This window comes from Esox lucius, chromosome 15 (genome assembly GCF_011004845.1).
Source record: "Esox lucius isolate fEsoLuc1 chromosome 15, fEsoLuc1.pri, whole genome shotgun sequence".
Classification (NCBI taxonomy): Eukaryota; Metazoa; Chordata; class Actinopteri; order Esociformes; family Esocidae; genus Esox; species Esox lucius.
In genome coordinates, this window is record NC_047583.1 from 13,832,810 (window position 1) to 13,854,507 (window position 21,698).

Here is a 21,698-nt window from a genome sequence, read left to right on the forward strand (position 1 = left end):
GTTAAGTAAATCCTAGGTTCATTGCGTTTAAATAGAAATAGAATATAAAATAGGACAGTCATTCATTTTTTATCACATACTGAGAAAACCAGGTAATGACTTGATGAATGTTTTATGATGAGAAACTGATATAGGTCCTAGAATTACCATAAAGCTGAATGTTGCATCCTACATGGTTCGGTGACACTTTGTTCAGATATTCCTGTCATGCAACCAACAAAGTATCTGTTGATAAGCCACTACTTATATACAGGTAACCTTTTACGGAAATCATGTGGAAATAGATTCAAGCACAATATTTCAGTTCTACCCAAACTGAAGTAAATGTGATAATTTGGCGCACTAACATGGTGATAATGTTTTTACCTGATGGGATTCATGGACAGTAATCTGACAGACCGCAGACATATTTGTCCATCATACTGAAATTTAAAGGGGTGAGGATGTATAATGGCACGTTCAATTCCTAAATGGAATTTCTTTGGAAACACTATTTCCAAAAGATGAGATGAGACACTATTTAATACTAAGTATGCCAGTAATCCTCTTTATGTTATTTTAACAAACCATGCAAGGAAGCTGGGATTTTATCATGACCCGGTTCATACAGATCTTTACAAGCTGAAATAGGAACCCGATGACCTTGTTTGTGAGAACATTGTATGTCAGGTGGGTATCAGTTTTCTTGCAAGCAATTTGACACCCAGCTAAAGCAAGCATATCTCTGAAGTCATGTGACTTGAGGTGGGCTTAACACACAGATACACTGGTCTTGACTACTACTGGTGACTACAGAACAGGACCATGACGTACATCGCTAAGACCTTCTATGATCTGAAGGCCACTACCCTGGAGGGGGATTTGGTGGACTTCAATGTATTCCGAGGGCGGGTGGTCCTTATTGAAAATGTGGCATCTCTCTGAGGGACAACTACCCGGGACTACAGCCAGCTCAACTTCCTCCAGAGCAAGTACCCCCACCGGCTAGTGGTCCTGGGCTTTCCCTGTAATCAGTTTGGCTATCAGGTCAGTATGCTACATCATGGCCTATGGGTATGTGGTTCAGTGAAATCAGTAAAAAAAAATAATAATAATAAAAGCTAATGAAATATTCTGTTAAGTATCACTTAATTTGCTTAATTGCAACAGATGAGAATGTTATGTACTTTACAGGAGAACTGTTCAAATGGAGAGATCCTGAATTCATTGAAGTATGTGCGCCCAGGAAATGGCTACCAGCCCGGATTCACTGTCTTTGAGAAGTGTGAGGTGAATGGAACCAACACCCACCCTGTCTTTGCCTATTTGAAAGACAAACTTCCCTTTCCTGATGATGATCCACACACCCTCATCCAAGATCCCAAATTCCTCATCTGGAGTCCCATCAGCAGGACGGACATTTCTTGGAATTTTGAGAAATTCCTGGTTGGGCCAGAGGGAGAGCCCTTTAAACGGTACAGCAAAAAATTTGAGACCATCAACATAGAACCTGATATACAAAGACTGTTGAGGCTAACCAAGACCTGAAAATAGCATGGACATAATCTCATTGTATGGTACCCTTTCCACTACACAAATGACTTTACATCCATGATAAAGAGGACCTATTGTGAGCCATCCTTTTGAGGTTTACTAAATGAGGGTAATATTCTAAAAACCTTTGTGAATATTAGCTGAGGCCTTGTAAATGCTCTAGAGTTATAGGTCATGCCTTGATAGGTCTTCTTGCTCATCATGTTTCATAAAAACTTCAGTTATACGTTTATAGATCCTGACCTTTAGTAAACCCTATTCTCTCGCTGTTGCCATGCTGGCCAGCAGGTGGTGCCACTGATTTGGTTATTGATTACATTTTACTGACTGACTGACTGATTTGTATGTAATAACAGAAAAGGTAATGCATTAATAAAACAAAGATATTCAAAAGCGAATTAATTGCAGCTGTACAAATTGTTGCTTTACTTAAATTGACAAATTGTGATATTTAATAGTTAATAGCATAGGCGGAGTTTGACATTTGAGCCGGGGGCGAAAAAAAAAAGAAACTTATTTTTTTTACTAAAGCAGTTTATGAAATCAAATGTATTACCTACCACCATTTAGTTGTTTTGTGTTATTTAAAATAAAAAATATTTTTTTAAACAATGCAAGTAATTATTCCACTCTTTTTTTGAAAAAGTACAAGTACTAGTTTCAGCCACCAAAGGGGGGAGATGCTCCCCCTGCCCCGCCGCATGGTTAATAGTTATTGTTGTGATACATGAATTGGTTGCTGCCTAAGCTACACGCGTGCTGAGCCCACCGTGGTGGATGGCATGGGTCGATGTCACACAGCGTTGCTATGTTTCGTGGCGCGCTAACATAACACTGTGGTAGGCCTTGTGGCTGTAAGGTAATTTCTAGGGAAAAGCGGTGTTCTCTATCCGGCACTTTCTGTCTGGTTGAGCAAGCAGGTTGATCAGATGTGCATCCAAGAACACATCTAAAACTTTGAGTCTACTGAATCTGCAGTGGAGTTGTTGCAATGACGACTGGCAATGATAACAAATTGGACATAAAGTGATTGGGGTGGAGAGAAAACTGTAAAAACAAACAGTAAAAGTAACTCAACGTATCCCTTGCATTAAACCAACCTTGTTTTTAGGCTGTGTCCTCACTGAATAACAGATTACTCCCAGTAGTAATACTCATCCCGTTTTGTTTTAGTTCTTTTAAAAGCTAAGCCTTGGCAGAGCCATCCAACAGAGACGGCTCACAGCATAACCACTCAAACCATCACATATACTGCTGTCTGAGACTGAGATGCAGCACTGCTGAGTAATGCCCGTAATGCAATTGATGTGATGAGCACCTGGGGATATATGTGCCCACAGTAAAAAGGTTTGGTTAGTCTTTTCTCAGTGCTGGGTATTCTGTCTTTGCACAGTTTATGCAAGTAGAATGAGTGTTCTTGGCAAGACGGTAGCTCAGGCTAGAAACAAATATTTTGTAGCCCATATGTTCTAAAAATTAACTCATTACTTGGAAATTATTGGAATGGAATTGGAAGGCATTAAGTTATGAATTTAACAGATTTGCACAGTATTGGAGTTGCTTTCACGTTTTAATCTAGATGGTAGTTAATCTGTTTTCACAGGGCAAGTGAGAGCTTCTGCAGAAACACATCCAGACTCAAGTGAGCAAAGATTGCTCTTACCACAGTAACGTTTGCTTTAGCTCATGAGGTCCTCTCGCGAGATTCCAGTAGAGTGAGGGGAGTGTGGTATGATCTCATCCCTACAGCAACTGCATAGCGTAGCAAGGCAAACCTTAACTTTGTATCAAACTTCTAAGTTACATCTGTGAAGGAGGCGCTGGGATCGTTGTGATTTTGACCGGAACGGAAACAGTTTAGTAAAAGTCATATACATAAAGGTGTTCTAGCATTTTTACATTGAAGTGTCATCCACGACAATCAAAAGGGGGAAAAACGCTTAGTATTGTGTTGTGGTCCAGCCATCCAACGGCTGCGGGAAATAGAAAAGGTGAGTCGGAAACCTGCGTTTAACGTCTGTGTACAGTCATGTACGTGTTGTGGGTGCATGTTCGCAATCAACATTACAGCCTCCTCAGCCAGTTACGTTAAACAGAACAATGTGAACGAATTGTGTGTTTCTATAGTAAGTAGGCTAGACTACGTTAGAATACGCAACCAGGGTATTTTCTTTCCTCAAATTAGGAGGGAACCAGAAAGATTGCTTTGTGGGAATATTAGAACGCGCAGTACGCGTGTGACCAGAGTAGACAATTCTGAGCTTCAGCTGTGATCGTGTCATAAATGTAATGCATCATTGTATTACGTTCGTCAAGTACAATGTGTATTGTTTCGAGTCCACCTTGGGTTTGGTGATTTACAGGTGGTATCGAGCTAACGGGTTTGGTGTAATAGCGTTGTAATATATATGTAGCGTAGTGCTGCAGCTTTCTTTGTAATTCTCTTCTAAGCAACCAAGCTGTACATCAATTTCTGACCTCTACAAGTGGTGGGTTAATGTTGGTATAGTGTTTATGCTGATATATTCTGGTTCCTTTGACAGTGACCACTATCAAAACCGCCCAGCTATTGAGCAATAGGCTACATTCTGACTACTTGCTACCCATTTGATTTAGTAAGTAGGCTACCTGCAGAAGCAAATTGATGGATCTTGCTATTAGCAAGTCAACAACAGATGAGGGTTGGACTGTCATAATGGATAACATAATTGTCTGCTCCACAACTCTTAGTACAAAAGCTGCATGCATGTACAGCATTGCAAAACAGTGTGGTTAGGCATACACTAGGCCCAGTTACTTGGTCTTTGTCTGTATGTCAGTAAGAATCCTTCAAGCTGAGGCTTGTCGTAAACTAAAGGATAATACAGATGATTCTTGGATATGTGATAATCTGTTTGGAGATTAATGTCCAATTTGACACAATTTGTTTTAAATACGGATACATTACATCTAATACAGTAAGCAAACTGATGATCCAACGTAACTCTCTAGACATTAAGCAAGCCTTTTCAGGCTTCTTTCTTCTACAGAAAGAGACAGGGAAGATTGAGAGTTTCTGGCTGAAAAAGCAATGGGTGATATTCACACCCTATGTTGCAGCGGTCCATGTGCATTGGAGTGACTTAGACTGCAGAGCTACCACTGGGGCAGTTGAACATTCAGTTTCTGAACCCGGATTAAAAAGTCTTATTTCTAAATGTCTCAGGATTTTATATTTTTAAAATTCTGCACATTAGGTACCCTGAAGGTGAAGACCTTTAATGGGTTATAAACAAAGAATTCACTACAAAAAAGAAGTTGTGAGATCTAGGATCTGAATGGATTATGCTCAATATCTCAGAACCGTCGTTTCCACAGACGGAACATTTAAGTCCTAAATACATAGTAACTGTAACACCAGTGTTGTTGGTTCGATTCCCACGGGGGCCATTATGAAAATGTATACACTAAGTACTGTATGTTGCTTTAGAATCGAGTGTCTGCTAAATGACATGAATGTGAAAATGAATATAAATATGAAACAGAATATGGGTCTAAAGGTTTCAATTGGATCCTCTAGTAATTTATTAGGATCTCTATGAAGCCTTCACTGAATGCTAAGACTCCGAACAAGTCAAACATTAAGAGCATGACACTCAGACACAATATACTGCAGATTCCTGTGAGGGGGAGTAGCCTAGATCAGGGTCAGGGAAGGTGGACTCCAGGTCAAGCTCTGAATGCTGGAAGGGACGTGCAACAATTGGAGCATTGTTCAATTTTATAATATGCCTCTTTGGAATGTGTTTGCTACAATTATGATAAGTGGTAAACATGAAATACTTAAACTTACTTCGCTTTGTTCATAAGAATAGGCTTATCAACACACTTTTCAATAGGGATAACATGTCATGGTAAGATGAGAGGGTGCTATATGATTCCAGGCCAATACATTTTTGGCCAATCACCCATTGTTCAAAAGATCCCAAATGTTTGCATTTAACAACACTGAAATTAGGTTAATCAGTTTAATTTCACATTAAAAATAATGTATAGGTTAGTCCATTTTTATTTTGAGAAAGGAGTCATCTCTTTTAAACAGTTCTTAACCTGCCTTCCCTTCTATTGTTTGTTGTACAAGGCTGAGAACAGATATAACAGACCATTGGATGTGCCATTGAATAGACTGATACACATGTCTGGTGTCAGCTACAAGGCCATGTTCAGTTCGTTTATATTCTGACTCATGTCTTTAAAACAAGGTGGTGGATTGACCTTATGGCCAAACCATCCACCCACGTAAATTACAACAACTGGAATTGTTAGCTTTAGTTCTACTTTCTTTTCGAATGATTAAGCAATGTTTGTCAGACCAAAGGCAGAAGAGTAAATGATTGGCTTTGCAATATGTCCTCCAGTGCCCTACAATGTAATAATTGATTTGAATGGGGGTGATAAAGCTGACTATGATGAGGATGACTGTGGTGGTGTCTCCTGTTAAACTGTTGGAATGCCCTGCTTTGTCTGCTTGGGCCTGCCGGACATATGCCAACCAATGGAAATGGCGAGAGAGCTCAAAACTCACAATGGAGGTGATGTAATCTCTTTCAGCTCGCTGTCACAGAGTAAATGCAGATGAACAAAGGAAAATGCCCCCTCGACCATGGTGAATGTTGACTTCACAAAAATGCTACAGACCACTGTTCACTTTTGTGGTTTTACAATTGTTTATGTGGTGATCACATTTTTGTGGCTTTGTGATTCCCGCTACATATTCTCCTGATGAGGCAGAATGGGAAGTAGTGGCGCAGGTGCAACATGGTTAACAAAAGCCTGTTCCCACCAGTATCACTCCTTATGCTGCCCTGATCGCATGTCAATCTTGTGCTAATGTTTAATAACTTAAAAGGAAACATCAGGTTTTGGGGATTTTTCTGGATTAAGGTACCCAGTCACTCAGTGGGATGGATACATTCTGTGTGTAGTTTAAAGAAATGTGTATGTAGCATATCATTAGCTTAGTGCAATTGCTGGAGGTTCAGGGCATCTACATTTACATTTAAGGCATATCTTATTGAGAGTGACTTACAGGAGCTGCCTGATTGGTCTCAGTGGTGTAGTCTTTGAGCTCACAGACTCCATAATGGGACATAAATAAATCTTGCAATCTCTATAAATCTCAATGTAACATTGAGATAGGAGGGAGGAAGTTAATAGTATTTTGCTTAGCAGTAAACTTCACAAAAATGTAAAATATTGATTACATGGCTGGAAATTGTCAGGGACATTAAAATAAGATGTTATCACAATACTTAAGTGATATGTATTGCAATTCTCACAATTCTATTGGTAAAGATTCACAAAATAAAGCTATTAAAAATACATTGTTTATCAGCTTGATATTGCACTCATGATATGAGAGAAATCTAACCTTTTATTGAAGTGAGATTGTTCAATGAAGAAACAAATTCTTAGTAAAGGCATACATATTTTTCTCAAATACATGTCAAGATTATTGGCACCCCTTCATTTTGTCCACCTTCCTCATGCCAAGGTAACTGCACTGAGTCTTATCCTAAATTGTTTCATGAGGTGGGAGAATATACAGTGGATATAAAAAGTCTACACACCCCTGTTAAATCATGTCAGAACTTTTTCCACCTTTAATGTGACCTATAACGTGAAAAATTCCATTGAAAAAAAAAAAAAAAATTCACAATAACCTGGTTGCATAAGAGTGCACACCTTTAAACTAATACTTTGTTGAAGCACCTTTTGATTTTATTACAGCACTTTGTCTTTTTGGGTAGGAGTCTATTAGCATGGCACATTTTGACGTGGCAATATTTGCCCGCTCTTCTTTGCAAAAGCATTTACAATCTGTCAGATTGCGAGGACATCTCCTGTGCACAGCCCTCTTCAGATCACCCCACAGATGTTCAATTGGATTCAGGTCTGGGCTCTGGCTGGGCCATTCCAAAACGTTAATCTGCTTCTGGTGAAGCCATGCTTTTGTGGATTTGGATGTGTGCTTTGGGTCGTTGTTGTGCTGAAAGGTGAACTTCATCTTCAGCTTTCTAACGGACGCCTGAAGGTTTTGTACCAAAATTGCCTGGTATTTGGAACTGTTCATAATTCCTTCCACCCTGACTAAGGCCCTGGTTCCAGCTGAAGAAAAACAGCCCTGAAGCATGATGCTGCCAGCACCATGCTTCACTGTGGGTATGGTGTTCTTTGGGTGATGTGCAGTGTTGTTTCTCCAATATTGAAGTTCCTTCAATATTGCTGTAGGCCTCTTGGAAGCCTCCCTGACCAGTTTTCTTCTCGTCTTTTCATACATTTTGGAGGGATGTCCAGTTCTTGGTAATGTCTCTGTTTTGCCATATTCTCTCCACTTGATGATGACTGTTTTCACTGTGTTCCATGGTATATCTAATTCTTTGGAAATTATTTTTTACCCTTCTCCCGACTGATATCTTTCAACGATGAGATCCTTCTGATGCTTTTGAAGCTCTCTGTGGACCATGGCTTTCGCTCTGAGATGCAGCTAAGAAAATGTCAGGAAAATCCTACTAGAACAGCTGAATTGTATTTGTGATCAATCAGAGTCACTTTAAATGATGGCAGGTGTGTACTTCTATTTAACATGAGTTTGAATGTGATTGGTTAATTCTGAACACAGCCACATCCCCAGTTATAAGAGGGTGTGCACACTTATGCAACCAGGTTATTGTAAGGTTTTTATTTTTCATATTTCCCCCTTGAAGATTTCAGTTTGTTATTCAATTGAATTGTTCACATAATAGGTCACATTAAAAGTTAAAAAAGTCCTGAGATGATTTATCTTTGTCTAATTCTTTTACATCACAAGAACCTGGCATTTTAACAGGAGTGTGTAGACCTTTTATGTCCACTGTATAGTAATGGATATGAAACCATTTATACATGCTGATTCTCTTCACATCCTTCAGTCCTTGGTCCTTGCTTGTGGACTCCTCAGAGAACTTGGGTTTCCAGTAATTCAGATACATTTTGGTCTGTAATCTCCTGGTACTTCACAGAGTCCATGATGCCATGTTTTTTTTCTGCCTGACCAACCCTCTTTTAAGCCAAATCCACGTTTGTGGCCAAAACATTCTATTTTCATAAAATCTGACCTGACTCCAAAGTTCCAATTGTTCTAAGTTCCAGTTTTTTGCAGTTACAACAGACTTGTGCAAAACATAAATTGCAATATTTTCAGTAATCTATATCAGAAAAAAAAACATCACAATATTTAATGGCATCTATTCACTCTCCCTCACTAATCGATTACTATTTATAGGTTTCAAAGACTATACAAAGTTCCTGAATCCTGAACTATACCTTTAAGTAACCTCACTCTATGACACAGTTGTGCATTGATGGACTTACCCCTCATCTCTAACCCGAAGCCACAGTCCCACTAGACCAGACAGACTATAATTCCTTTCTCTCTGCCTCTCAGGCCCAAAAAGTGCTTGAAATAGTATGTGATGGGCAGGGATTGGGGAAAACACATCTCTAACAAACAGCCACAAAGAGAAAAACAAACCGTTTTCGAAATACAAACTTTCCGTTCCTGCAGGATTGGTCCTGGCTATCTAGACTGACTTGATCTGTTATGATCTGCCTAGTTACGTCTGAACTTGCCAGGCTGTCTCTAAAGTATGACAAATTCATGACTACCCCTCTTACCCTGTTTCTCCTTTCACATACTGTAGCCTTACTCTATCACTATCTGTATACCATTCTGCTATTCCTAGTCTAGAAATACTAGAGAGTACGGCCTATGTTGTTCATGCCATGCAACAGGGACACATTTTCCCATACTGATCGAAACCACACAGCTGTACTGCTGTTCTGTGGACAGAAATCTGAGACCCAAATTGGAATGTTAAGTAGGTTGGTCCTGCCTAAATCAGAATTCCAATCTGCTGGCAGGTCTGTTCAGCTAGTGCTTTTTTTTTTTTTTTACTTTAACGTCTCAATTGTTTTGTTACTTTCCGCTGCAGCGTGGTGTACAGTGAAACTAGAATTCCATGCCGCAGCGCACCACATGAGATTTCCCCAGAACTTGCCTTGAAACCCCCAACAAAACACACAGATTAGCAACTTTTCTGAAACAGTGGCACTTTAGATTCACCCTCCTCCTGTTTGTTTCCTGCATCCCCACTAGCTGAAATCCCTCTTCATATTGCTCCAAGATTCCACATCCTTTCTGTAGTCAAAGCACGTAATATGTTTCCATCCTGTTGCGTTCCTGCTCTGCTCCGGGCATGGTTAGGGGTAAAGAGTGAGACTGTTTGGCTCCAGTTCCTTCCTTGTCCTGTGTGAGAATGTCAGGGAGGCTCTGAAACAGTAAGAACGGGAAAGAATGCAGGAGAATAGTCTAAATTTACTGTGCTCTCCATCTGATTTTGGAAGGATTTCCTGAGGAATATATAGAGAAATATTGATAATTGCTGCTCTTTTTAGTTACTGTGCCAATTTGTGTGTGACAACTCAAAGATTAGAAATGGGATACACAAGTGTCCTTCCCACTCTCTGACCAGATAAACTGTCCCACTCCCTATGTCTGAATGTTGCAGATTATCATACTTTATCTTAGTCCTCAGATAGCAAAAACAGAGTTGGCATGAGGCTGAACCATACCACATGCATGCTTCTTTTTCAAGCTTTCATCAAGCTAAATCATGCAGATTTATGTGTTAGTTATTCCTGGACGTCTTGGCTACAGCTAGCTGCTGGAATGACATAACACATCAACTCACCAAATCCAGCTGCTCGATAGTTATGAATTATTTTGTCAATTTTCTCATGATGGTCTGGAAGCCAAGGACAAACAGCCAGACAAGTAGTCTGACTCCAGGTTAGCTAAGTTATAACTTTTTCCCCAGTCTACAGAACACAGCGGATATGTAGAACAACAACCATTCGAAGTTGGCCTTAGGGCCTATTTGCACTACAATAGTTATATTCTGATAAAAAATCAGTGGCACTACTAGGTGGCGTCAGATGCACCGATACATAACGTTCCAGAGGTTCTCATTTGGATGTTGCAGGCAGCATAGCGCTCACCTCGGCGTCTCCAGACTCTTTCACGTCTGTCACATGCTCAGTGTGAACCTGCTTTCATCTGTGAAGAGAACGGCATCAGTGGCGGACCTGCCAATTCTTTTGTTCTCTGGCGAAAGCCAGTCGACCTGCACAGTGCTGGGCTGTGAGCACAAGTTCCACTAGAGGATATCGGGCCCTCATGCCACCCTTATGGAGTCTGTTTCTGACAGTTGGGTCAGAAACCTGCACCCCAGTAGCCCCCTGGAGGTAATTTTGTAGGTCTTTGGAAGTTCTCCTCCTGTTCTCCCTCACATAAAGGAGCAGATACCGGTCCTGCTGCTGAGTTAATGCCCTTCTACAGCCCTGTCCAGCTCTCCTTGTTTAACAGCCGTCTTCTGGTATCACCTCCATGCTCTTGGGACTGTACTGGGAGACACAGCAAACCTTCATGCGATGGCATGTATGGATGTGCCATCCTGGAGGAGCTGGACTACCTGAATGGGCTGCAGGTACTGCCTCATGCTACCAGTAGTAACAAGGACACTAGCAAAACTAGAGAAGAATCAGTCAGGAAGGATAAGTTGAGAGCAATTGTCTTTGGCCACCACCTGCACAACCATTCCCTTTTTGGGGGTTGTCTTGCTTCTCCAGTGCACTTGTTGTCACTTTTATTTGCACCAAAACAGGTAACATTGATTCACAATCTCTTATGCTTCCCAACTGGACAGATTGATATCCCTGAAGTTTAACTGACTTGGTGTTATTCTGTGATGATTATGTGTTCCCTTATTTTATTGGAGCACTTGAATGCATGTCTGCCATTATTTCTTAAGGAGAGGAACTGAGGAGTTTTTGTCATGTGGATCTTTTGTGGCAGGTGGGGAAATGTGTATGTGGTGTGGTCTTCAGATTTAAATGCTATTAGTAGGAGCTAGGGATCACAAACTGCTCAAAACAAAACACTCTCATGGTTGACAACCTATAACCTTACGATCACACTGTGAACCTATATATTGATTTGTTGTTAGTTAACCACTGGAGTCTGGGCCGGCTCCAGGCATGAGCAACATAAGTGGTCGATTAGGGGTCTTGATCGCTGGGTAACCCCCGAACGATAGGGGAGAGGGGACCCCAAATAACATTTTGTTTAGGGCCCCCAAAAGGCTAGAGCTGGCACAGATTGCAGTACAGTCGCCACTGTGCTCAAATTACATCATCATTTAGTGTGCATGCCTGTGTGTCCATGTAAGTATGTGTATTTGTGTGTGATACTGTCTCCGGTTATTGTAACCATGTAAATGAAGGACCCACACAGTGCTCATACCTAAAGTCAGCATGTTTTTCCTGCAAGACTTCTGTGGATTCTGAGCTTTGATTGGAGCGAGCTGGGAGTATATACAGGGCATGTTAATTGCTTTATTCTTATTCCTTAGTCCTGTGAACCAAGACTCAAATAGAAAAATGTGAAAAACTCCGATGTTGTCAGTCTAATAAAGCGTATGCTAATATGCAGGCCTTCTGGTGGTCTTGACTGTGAATTAGGTATCTATATTTTGCTTTGCTTTTTGATAGGAATAGAAAAGCACTCCACCCTAGGCCCTGAGTAGATCCGTGCTGGATTGTACAAAAAAATAGCTTTTGATCACGGCTGTTCCAGAGTCGTCAAGAAGTGGAATACGTGTCTGCGGTCTGTCTGTGGAATTAAGTGCTGTGTCTGTGTGTTAATTGGCGCTAAACTAAGTTATTAATTATGTCATTATTAGGAGATAATCAATCAGGCTAATCAATTCAATGTGTGATTAAAAATGAATAACTATAACTAAATGTTAAAATGAAAGGACATGCTGTAATGAGTTTGAGGTTGAAGTCAACCGATTGATCGGCCTGACCTTTTAATTAGGGCTGATTTAATTTTTTTTAATGATCCGTAATTGACGCTCAAAAAAATGGTTTTGGTGTATATAGCATACTGGTAGCATTTAGCCTAGCTTCTTAGCCTTTGTTAGCTTAGTAATGTCGGGCTAGGTGGGCGTTGTTTCAGTAACCAGGCACCTCAGCTGCACCCACGCCCCGCCTCTTTGCCCATTTTTGGTTATCCATAGGGAATCTGTCAGTTCAGCGAGTGTGTGACGTCACGGAGTCCATGTTTTTTTACAGTCTATGCGCATGACGTACTTCATGCTCACTTTGGCCTGCATCTGCGTTGCAGCTTTAGCTCAATTTTTATAAAAAAAAACAATTATTCTACTAATGTTACAGCATTATTGCATTAAGTATTTTCCACCTCCAATTTTGTGATGTCCAATTTGTAATTAAGGCCGTGTTTCATTGCAACATCCCAGTCCATGTCAAAATATTTCCGAAGCACACACACGGACACAATGACCCTATCTGGATCATTGTTCTGTTTTGCCCGCCCGCTGTCATTCAAAATTGCCCAGTTGGGCTGTATACCTTGACAACCTGATGGTGCTGTTTTCTCAAACGGTAAGCCTATACTGGAATCCTCATGCACGCAAGGAATACACTGTCCGGCTTTCTACCTCAATTTAGCGCGCAGGTGTCCAATTGCTGGCCGATTGCACTGCCTTCCTTGAGACCTTCGGGCTAATCCGCTGGAGCACCTGGTCTCACAATGACACAGCTAACTACCATTGCCACTACCATTGTGCCACTTACCATTGTGGCATTCTGGTGCACCATTATCTTTTTAATTTTCATGATGGTGGTAACCTAGTTTTGTGAAAACGACTATGATTTAAATGTGAAAAAAATAGAAAAGATTGAGGTTAGGTATTTTTCTTAAGGATGTCACGATTCTACATGGATACATAACACTAGTGTGTAGGATGCAACGTTGTGTATGGGGGATGTGGTGTGTGTGTGTGCGCTACAGGTCAGCAGCAGTGAACCATTGGTTTCGGCCAGTGATTTAGAATGGCTCCTGTTATGCAATATGGCCTGAATGACTGCCACACAAATTACTCTGTATGAATTGATTAACTCTGAGTCTTTACTGTAATAGGACCAGAAGTGCATTAAACCAGAACTGGAACAATGAACCAAATCAATGACTGGAAAGACTTCATGTGCACGTATCGGAAGTTAGTTGTGGTATATGACATAGGCCTAATACAATGTGATACCTTTTGTTGAGCCTGTTTCACTTCCCATTTCAACATCTTTCTGCAGTTGAACGTGATGTGGGGTGGGGGGGCTGCATTTCTCACCACAAACAGCAGTGTCTGTTAGATCTACGTAGCTCACTCATTTTCCAAAGTCCTACCTGTGCAGTGTTTGGAAGATAGGGGCTCCTGTCACTAAGCCAACTCTGAATAGGATTACATAGTGTTGGGAGGGTGATGGAGTGTTTCTCTTCTTTAGTGTTCTCCATCATAGCCTGGGACGTCCACATCTTCCCCCTGAAGTGCAGACCTGCAAGCATCTAGTACTTGATGTTGCCGAAATGCTAACATGGCTTTATACATTCCATACATAGTAGCAACTCTAGAAGAATGGAGTGGAGATTTTGAACCCTTTCCTGTTAGTCCACAGTCATTCGAGGGGTTAATTAAAAACCCTCATCTTTTCCTAGCACAACTTGTGTGATAGAGAAGCAATTAGAGTGTAGGAGCAGCAGAGCAGCTATTTGGCGAGTGTGAGGGGATGTTAATGAGGCTTTCACCTTGAGATCTGTGTTCGAAGGGAAAGGGTGTTACTCTTCTGCTGCTGTATCAGCCTTTCACCATGACACCTACTGTATGTCAATGATCGTAATACACACACTTATTACTGTTCCTATAGAAATGCCTTGTGTTATAATCTCTTCCATTGGTTGCTAACGAGGCATCAACATATTTTGGGAACGCATTTTTAATTAGCACAAGGTGGCATATGTACTAGAATACCTTGGTTAAGTGCTTTTCTTATGTACAAAGCAATGTGGAGTGCCTAGAGGTAGCCCTTAGCCAAGGAATATGTAGGCTACCACAAGGCCCTGTGGTGCCTTGATCATAATATAGTTACATTAGGAAATAGTTACGAGTGTAATTGAAAACGTTTTGCCAATCTGCAATCCGGGTTACCATATAGTTACATTTTGCCAATCTGCAGTCCGGGTTACCATAAAGTTACGTTTGGCCAATCTGCAGTCCGGGTTACCATAAAGTTACATTTTGCCAATCTGCAGTCCGGGTTACCATAAAGTTACATTTTGCCAATCTGCAGTCCGGGTTACCATAAAGTTACGTTTGGCCAATCTGCAGTCCAGGTTACCATAAAGTTACGTTTGACCAATCTGCAGTCCGGGTTACCATAAAGTTACGTTTGACCAATCTGCAGTCCGGGTTACCATAAAGTTACGTTTTGCCAATCTGCAGTCCGGGTTACCATAAAGTTACGTTTGACCAATCTGCAGTCCGGGTTACCATAAAGTTACGTTTGACCAATCTGCAGTCCGGGTTACCATAAAGTTACGTTTGACCAATCTGCAGTCCGGGTTACCATAAAGTTACGTTTTGCCTATCTGCAGACCGGGTTACTTCCAAGTTTATAAAGTGATGTAGGTGAAGATGAGTGAGAGTGCTTTCCCCTGGTGTCATGGTGCTGGTTACAAGTTCATTTTACATACTTCATCTGTCACTGTGAGGCTATGGTTGCTGTAGCTGTTTGTACTGTGTTTGGTTGGTAGACAGGGTTATCTTATGTTTACTCAGTGAGTTCCTGACCATTCCCATACTGACATTTCCAACTGTGAACTGTCACTACAGCTCGTCTCCCATCAGCGACCTGCTCTGACAGCTCAACATCAAAAACAGTCACATTATGCTCTGCTAACTCTACCTGAGCAACAGAGAAAATATACAAGCATGAGAATGTCTTGCAATACATGAGTCACACAGTAATCATAATTGCATGATGTCTCCATATTATTAATAAGTACTATATGGTAATCAGTGAATAATGTGTAACCCACATACAGACTCTAGCAGGCTGTTATTGTCTGGTATGATTAATTTCTGTGTTATGCCAACAAATTATTTCATAAAAGGCTGAGTAATAACTAAGTTGTGAGTGCATGACTTGACAGGCCTGTAGATTGCGGATTGTTGTTTTGATACGGCTCAGAATCTAAGTGTACAGTATTTGGTTTGTTTCACAAGTTGGGTGACTTTTGAGAACTACTTTTAACATCCGCTCAAAGAAAGCACTTTTTTTTTTACTTTGTAAATATGTGTTTAACAATCTCAAAATGTTCATTAAAAAAGGGATTTAACAAAGTGCCTACTTAATGTCAAATAAAGGAATATGGTTAAACGTTCTTAAATCAGCCGTTTGATCTCCTGTGACGGTGAGAGAGTTAAGTGTTGGCTAACAAAAAAAAGACAGCAAACATATTTCTAGCTATGGGTAATATGGTTGACATGTTATGCTTGATTTGCTGAAGTATAAACCACAAAAATATGATTTCAATCTTTGCCAAAAAGTAAAAGCCATACCTTATTAAAAGTAGAGTCCAGTTAATTAGTGCAATACAATAGCTAGTTCTTTAAGACTGTTATGATCCTAAACGCAACACAAGGTTGACAAAGGCACTTTTCTGAATGTTTTGGTGTGGTCTGTATTAATGGACTTTTTGTTTAATATAACAGGCTTTTAAAATTCAATATTGGTGTGCAGTTCTTTTTTTAAATATCAAAGGGATGCAAATGGAACTCATTTCATGGAACAAAATCCTCGTTGATTTGTTCTGTTTACCTGTGCCTTAGCCCTATCTCCACTTCCTGGGGTGTGTGAGGATACTGGATAGCTTACAAACATTACAGGGCTTTGCCATATTGACACCACTGCAGAGGGAATCTATCAGGTCACTGTCAACTGACCTTGCTCCTGTACGGCAGTTTGTCACTAGAGCCACAGAAACGGTTCTCTCTCTCTCTGTCCCTCCTTCTCTCCCATCTGTAAACATACACACACATACACACAAAAGATTATTATTTTTTGTCTTACACAGACCTGATTATCTGTATGTTTTAATTGCACAAATTTCAGCGAAAAATCCACAACCGGTATATGATTCTTTGAGATAACTTTTATTTATTCTACCTGTTTTGAGTAATTGATACTAGCTCTCTTCATAGTGTCCCGTTTTTTCCTGGATCAAAAAGGGGCTTAGGTGGTGGGTGTGGTCAGTGGCCTGTCAGGGGGTGTGGCTAGGCACGCAGTTATAGATTGACATTGGCCCTCTCATGTAATATTTTTAGAGGCCCCTCCCTATCTTAATAATATTTCAAAACAATTTCTTTCTTGAAATTCTACAAATTCTCAGAAGGATATGTTTGTTATTTTAAAGCTAAATTCCTGAAATTCAGAAAAACAATCCCATGAAGCTGAGAACAATGGTCCTGAAAACATTGCATACACATTCAGCATTTTAGATGTAGCTATAATCCTATATTATTATTGTGGCACCAAAATGTTCTGAGAATAGCCCATCAACAAAATTGCATGTGATATGTTTTACAGATATCCATGTCCAATGAAATCATTGACATTGAAGTTATTCAGGATGTTTTCCTTCGGGTTGGCGACAAAGAGGTAAAGAGGTTACTAAAAGGAAAACTAGTAATACATTACTTATATTGTAATGTGAAAATATTGAATAAATGCCTTATAAAGCCCTTGTCTATTAAAGGCTTTATAACTGCCTACACTCATATTAAGAATGTATACTGTATATGCTCATTGGTCAGGATTTTATTCCCATAATCCCTAAATCAAAACCTTGCTCACCACTGTGACTCTGTTGGTTCAGTCACTGTCTCACTACTCTGTGGGTCACTCTGTCTCTCTGTTGGTTCAGTCCCTGTCTCACTACTCTCTGGGCCACTCTGTCTCTGTTGGTTCAGTCACTGTCTCACTACTCTCTGGGCCACTCTGTCTCTGTTGGTTCAGTCACTGTCTCACTACTCTCTGGGCCACTCTGTCTCTCTGTTGGTTCAGTCACTGTCTCACTACTCTCTGGGCCACTCTGTCTCTGTTGGTTCAGTCACTGTCTCACTACTCTCTGGGCCACTCTGTCTCTGTTGGTTCAGTCACTGTCTCACTACTCTCTGTGTCACTCTGTCTCTCTGTTGGTTCAGTCACTGTCTCACTACTCTGTGGGTCACTCTGTCTCTCTGTTGGTTCAGTCACTGTCTCACTACTCTCTGGGCCACTCTGTCTCTCTGTTGGTTCAGTCCCTGTCTCACTACTCTCTGGGCCACTCTGTCTCTGTTGGTTCAGTCACTGTCTCACTACTCTCTGGGCCACTCTGTCTCTGTTGGTTCAGTCACTGTCTCACTACTCTCTGTGTCACTCTGTCTCTCTGTTGGTTCAGTCACTGTCTCACTACTCTGTGGGTCACTCTGTCTCTCTGTTGGTTCAGTCACTGTCTCACTACTCTCTGGGCCACTCTGTCTCTCTGTTGGTTCAGTCCCTGTCTCACTACTCTCTGGGCCACTCTGTCTCTGTTGGTTCAGTCACTGTCTCACTACTCTCTGGGCCAATCTGTCTCTGTTGGTTCAGTCACTGTCTCACTACTCTCTGGGCCACTCTGTCTCTCTGTTGGTTCAGTCCCTGTCTCACTACTCTCTGGGCCACTCTGTCTCTGTTGGTTCAGTCACTGTCTCACTACTCTCTGTGTCACTCTGTCTCTCTGTTGGTTCAGTCACTGTCTCACTACTCTGTGGGTCACTCTGTCTCTCTGTTGGTTCAGTCACTGTCTCACTACTCTCTGGGCCACTCTGTCTCTGTTGGTTCAGTCACTGTCTCACTACTCTCTGGGCCACTCTGTCTCTCTGTTGGTTCAGTCACTGTCTCACTACTCTCTGTGTCACTCTGTCTCTCTGTTGGTTCAGTCACTGTCTCACTACTCTGTGGGTCACTCTGTCTCTCTGTTGGTTCAGTCACTGTCTCACTACTCTCTGGGCCACTCTGTCTCTCTGTTGGTTCAGTCCCTGTCTCACTACTCTCTGGGCCACTCTGTCTCTGTTGGTTCAGTCCCTGTCTCACTACTCTCTGGGCCACTCTGTCTCTGTTGGTTCAGTCCCTGTCTCACTACTCTCTGTGTCACTCTGTCTCTCTGTTGGTTCAGTCACTGTCTCACTACTCTCTGGGCCACTCTGTCTCTGTTGGTTCAGTCCCTGTCTCACTACTCTCTGGGCCACTCTGTCTCTGTTGGTTCAGTCACTGTCTCACTACTCTCTGGGCCACTCTGTCTCTCTGTTGGTTCAGTCACTGTCTCACTACTCTGTGGGTCACTCTGTCTCTCTGTTGGTTCAGTCCCTGTCTCACTACTCTCTGGGCCACTCTGTCTCTCTGTTGGTTCAGTCACTGTCTCACTACTCTCTGGGCCACTCTGTCTCTGTTGGTTCATTCACTGTCTCACTACTCTCTGGGCCACTCTGTCTCTCTGTTGGTTCAGTCACTGTCTCACTACTCTCTGGGCCACTCTGTCTCTCTGTTGGTTCAGTCACTGTCTCACTACTCTCTGGGCCACTCTGTCTCTCTGTTGGTTCAGTCACTGTCTCACTACTCTCTGTGTCACTCTGTCTCTCTGTTGGTTCAGTCACTGTCTCACTACTCTCTGGGCCACTCTGTCTCTCTGTTGGTTCAGTCACTGTCTCACTACTCTCTGGGCCACTCTGTCTCTCTGTTGGTTCAGTCACTGTCTCACTACTCTCTGTGTCACTCTGTCTCTCTGTTGGTTCAGTCACTGTCTCACTACTCTCTGGGCCACTCTGTCTCTCTGTTGGTTCAGTCACTGTCTCACTACTCTCTGTGTCACTCTGTCTCTCTGTTGGTTCAGTCACTGTCTCACTACTCTCTGGGCCACTCTGTCTCTCTGTTGGTTCAGTCACTGTCTCACTACTCTCTGGGCCACTCTGTCTCTCTGTTGGTTCAGTCACTGTCTCACTACTCTCTGGGCCACTCTGTCTTTCTGTTGGTTCAGTCACTGTCTCACTACTCTCTGGGCCACTCTGTCTCTCTGTTGGTTCAGTCACTGTCTCACTACTCTCTGGGCCACTCTGTCTCTCTGTTGGTTCAGTCACTGTCTCACTACTCTCTGGGCCACTCTGTCTCTCTGTTGGTTCAGTCACTGTCTCACTACTCTCTGGGCCACTCTGTCTCTGTTGGTTCAGTCCCTGTCTCACTACTCTCTGGGCCACTCTGTCTCTGTTGGTTCAGTCCCTTTCTCACTACTCTCTGGGCCACTCTGTCTCTCTGTTGGTTCAGTCACTGTCTCACTACTCTGTGGGTCACTCTGTCTCTCTGTTGGTTCAGTCCCTGTCTCACTACTCTCTGGGCCACTCTGTCCATTTTCCACAAACTTACTTGAATTGTACAAAGCAGTTACATGGGATTACTGAAATAAAGGAGATATTATTACTTTATATTTAACATTTTATTAAGTTTTGTCATTGAAACGTTTAGGCTTTGTGGTCACCTTGCTAACGTGGTTTCCATTCATGGCCTCTTACTCTGAGAGGTGAAGAATTACGCTGTTTTGCCTTATTCCATGTTTTTTAAGAAAATATGAACCAATTATCTAAATACCTGTCTAATTATTAACAAAACTAACATGCATACAGCAGCATAACCATACAGTGGGGAGAACAAGTATTTGATAACCTGCAAAATTGGCAGTGTTTCCCACTTACAAAGCATGTAGAGGTCTGTAAATGTTATCATATGTACTCTTCAACTGTGAGTGACGGAATCTAAAACAAAAATCCAAAAAAACACATTGTATGATTTTTAAGTAATTAATTTGCATTTTATTGCATGACATAAGTATTTGATACAGAAAAGCAGAACTTTATATTTGGTACAGAAACCTTTGTTTGCAATTACAGAGATCATACGTTTCCTGTAGTTCTTGACCAGGTTTGCACACATTGCAGCAGGGATTTTGGCCCACTCCTCCATACAGACCTTCTCCAGATCCTTCAGCTTTCGGGGCTGTCGCTGGGCAATACGGACTTTCAGCTCCCTCCAAAGATTTTCTATTGGGTTCAGGTCTGGAGACTGGCTAGGCCAGTCTGGACATGCGCTGGCTTGAGCAGGGGGACCTTGTGTGTGCTGCAGGATTTGAATCCATGACGGCGTAGTGTGTTACTAATGGTTTTCTTTGAGACTGTGGTCCCAGCTCTCTTCAGGTCATTGACCAGGTCCTGCCATGTAGTTCTGGGCTGATCCCTCACCTTCCTCATGATCATTGATGCCCCACGAGGTGAGATCTTGCATGGAGCCCCAGACTGAGGGAGATTGACCGTCATCTTGAACTTCTTCCATTTTCTAATAATTGCACCAACAGTTGTTGCCTTCTCACCAAGCTGCTTGCCTATTGTCCTGTAGCCCATCCCAGCCTTGTGCAGGTATACAATTTTATCCCTGACGTCCTTACACAGCTCTCTGATCTTGGCCATTGTGGAGAGGTTGGAGTCTGTTTGATTGAGTGTATGGACAGGTGTCTTTTATACAGGTAATGAGTTCAAACAGGTGAAGTTAATACAGGTAATGAGTGGAGAACAGGAGGGCTTAAAGAAAAACTATCAGGTCTGTGAGAGACGGAATTCTTACTGGTTGGTAGGTGATCAAATACTTATGTCATGCAATAAAATGCAAATTAATTATTTAAAAATCATACAATGTGATTTTCTGGATTTTTGTTTTAGATTCCATCTCTCACAGTTGAAGTGTACCTATGATAAAAATGACAGACCTCTACATGCTTTGTAAGTAGGATAACCTGCAAAATCGGCAGTGTATCAAATACTTGTTCTCCCCACTGTAATTGGTGGATTTCAATGTATTTTCTTCCCGAGGGTTCCTATAGCAGAAAAATCCCTGCTGTCTCATGGGGAATAAACATCAGTGGCTGCCACTTTGAACCATGCTTCAGTGATGAAAATCAGGTTTTTTGTTAATGAGAAACACAAAAACACTAGTGGAATCAGTGCATTCCGTCGATCTTTAAGTGTTATCAAGGACAGTTGTTTAATCCCTGTTGTACTCAAATCCAGCATGGCCTACTGTGTAAAGAAATAAATGGGTGTTTTGGCTGT

The 21,698-nt window shown here is 41.6% G+C and overlaps 2 protein-coding genes across 4 annotated transcripts in view; both read left to right on the top strand.

Annotated features, from left to right (window-relative positions):
* Positions 1-61: 61 nt before the first annotated feature.
* Positions 62-2,083, top strand: gpx2 (glutathione peroxidase 2). Its single transcript, XM_010879064.4, has 2 exons — positions 62-1,026; positions 1,174-2,083. Exons 1-2 carry the CDS (start codon positions 805-807, stop codon positions 1,525-1,527), a joined length of 576 nt encoding a protein of 191 aa, XP_010877366.2. The 5' UTR covers positions 62-804; the 3' UTR covers positions 1,528-2,083.
* Positions 2,084-3,259: 1,176 nt separating this feature from the next.
* Positions 3,260-21,698, top strand: part of LOC105015682 (signal-induced proliferation-associated 1-like protein 1) — a 48,730-nt gene continuing 30,291 nt past the window's right edge. For 2 of the 3 annotated variants that reach the window (XM_010879004.4, XM_010879005.4), the window contains exon 1: positions 3,260-3,524. The gene's annotated coding sequence lies outside the window, so the exon portion shown is untranslated. Of the gene's footprint in view, positions 3,525-17,168; positions 17,188-21,698 lie in introns of those variants that run through there. The other variant, XM_013137501.3, reaches the window with a different exon arrangement.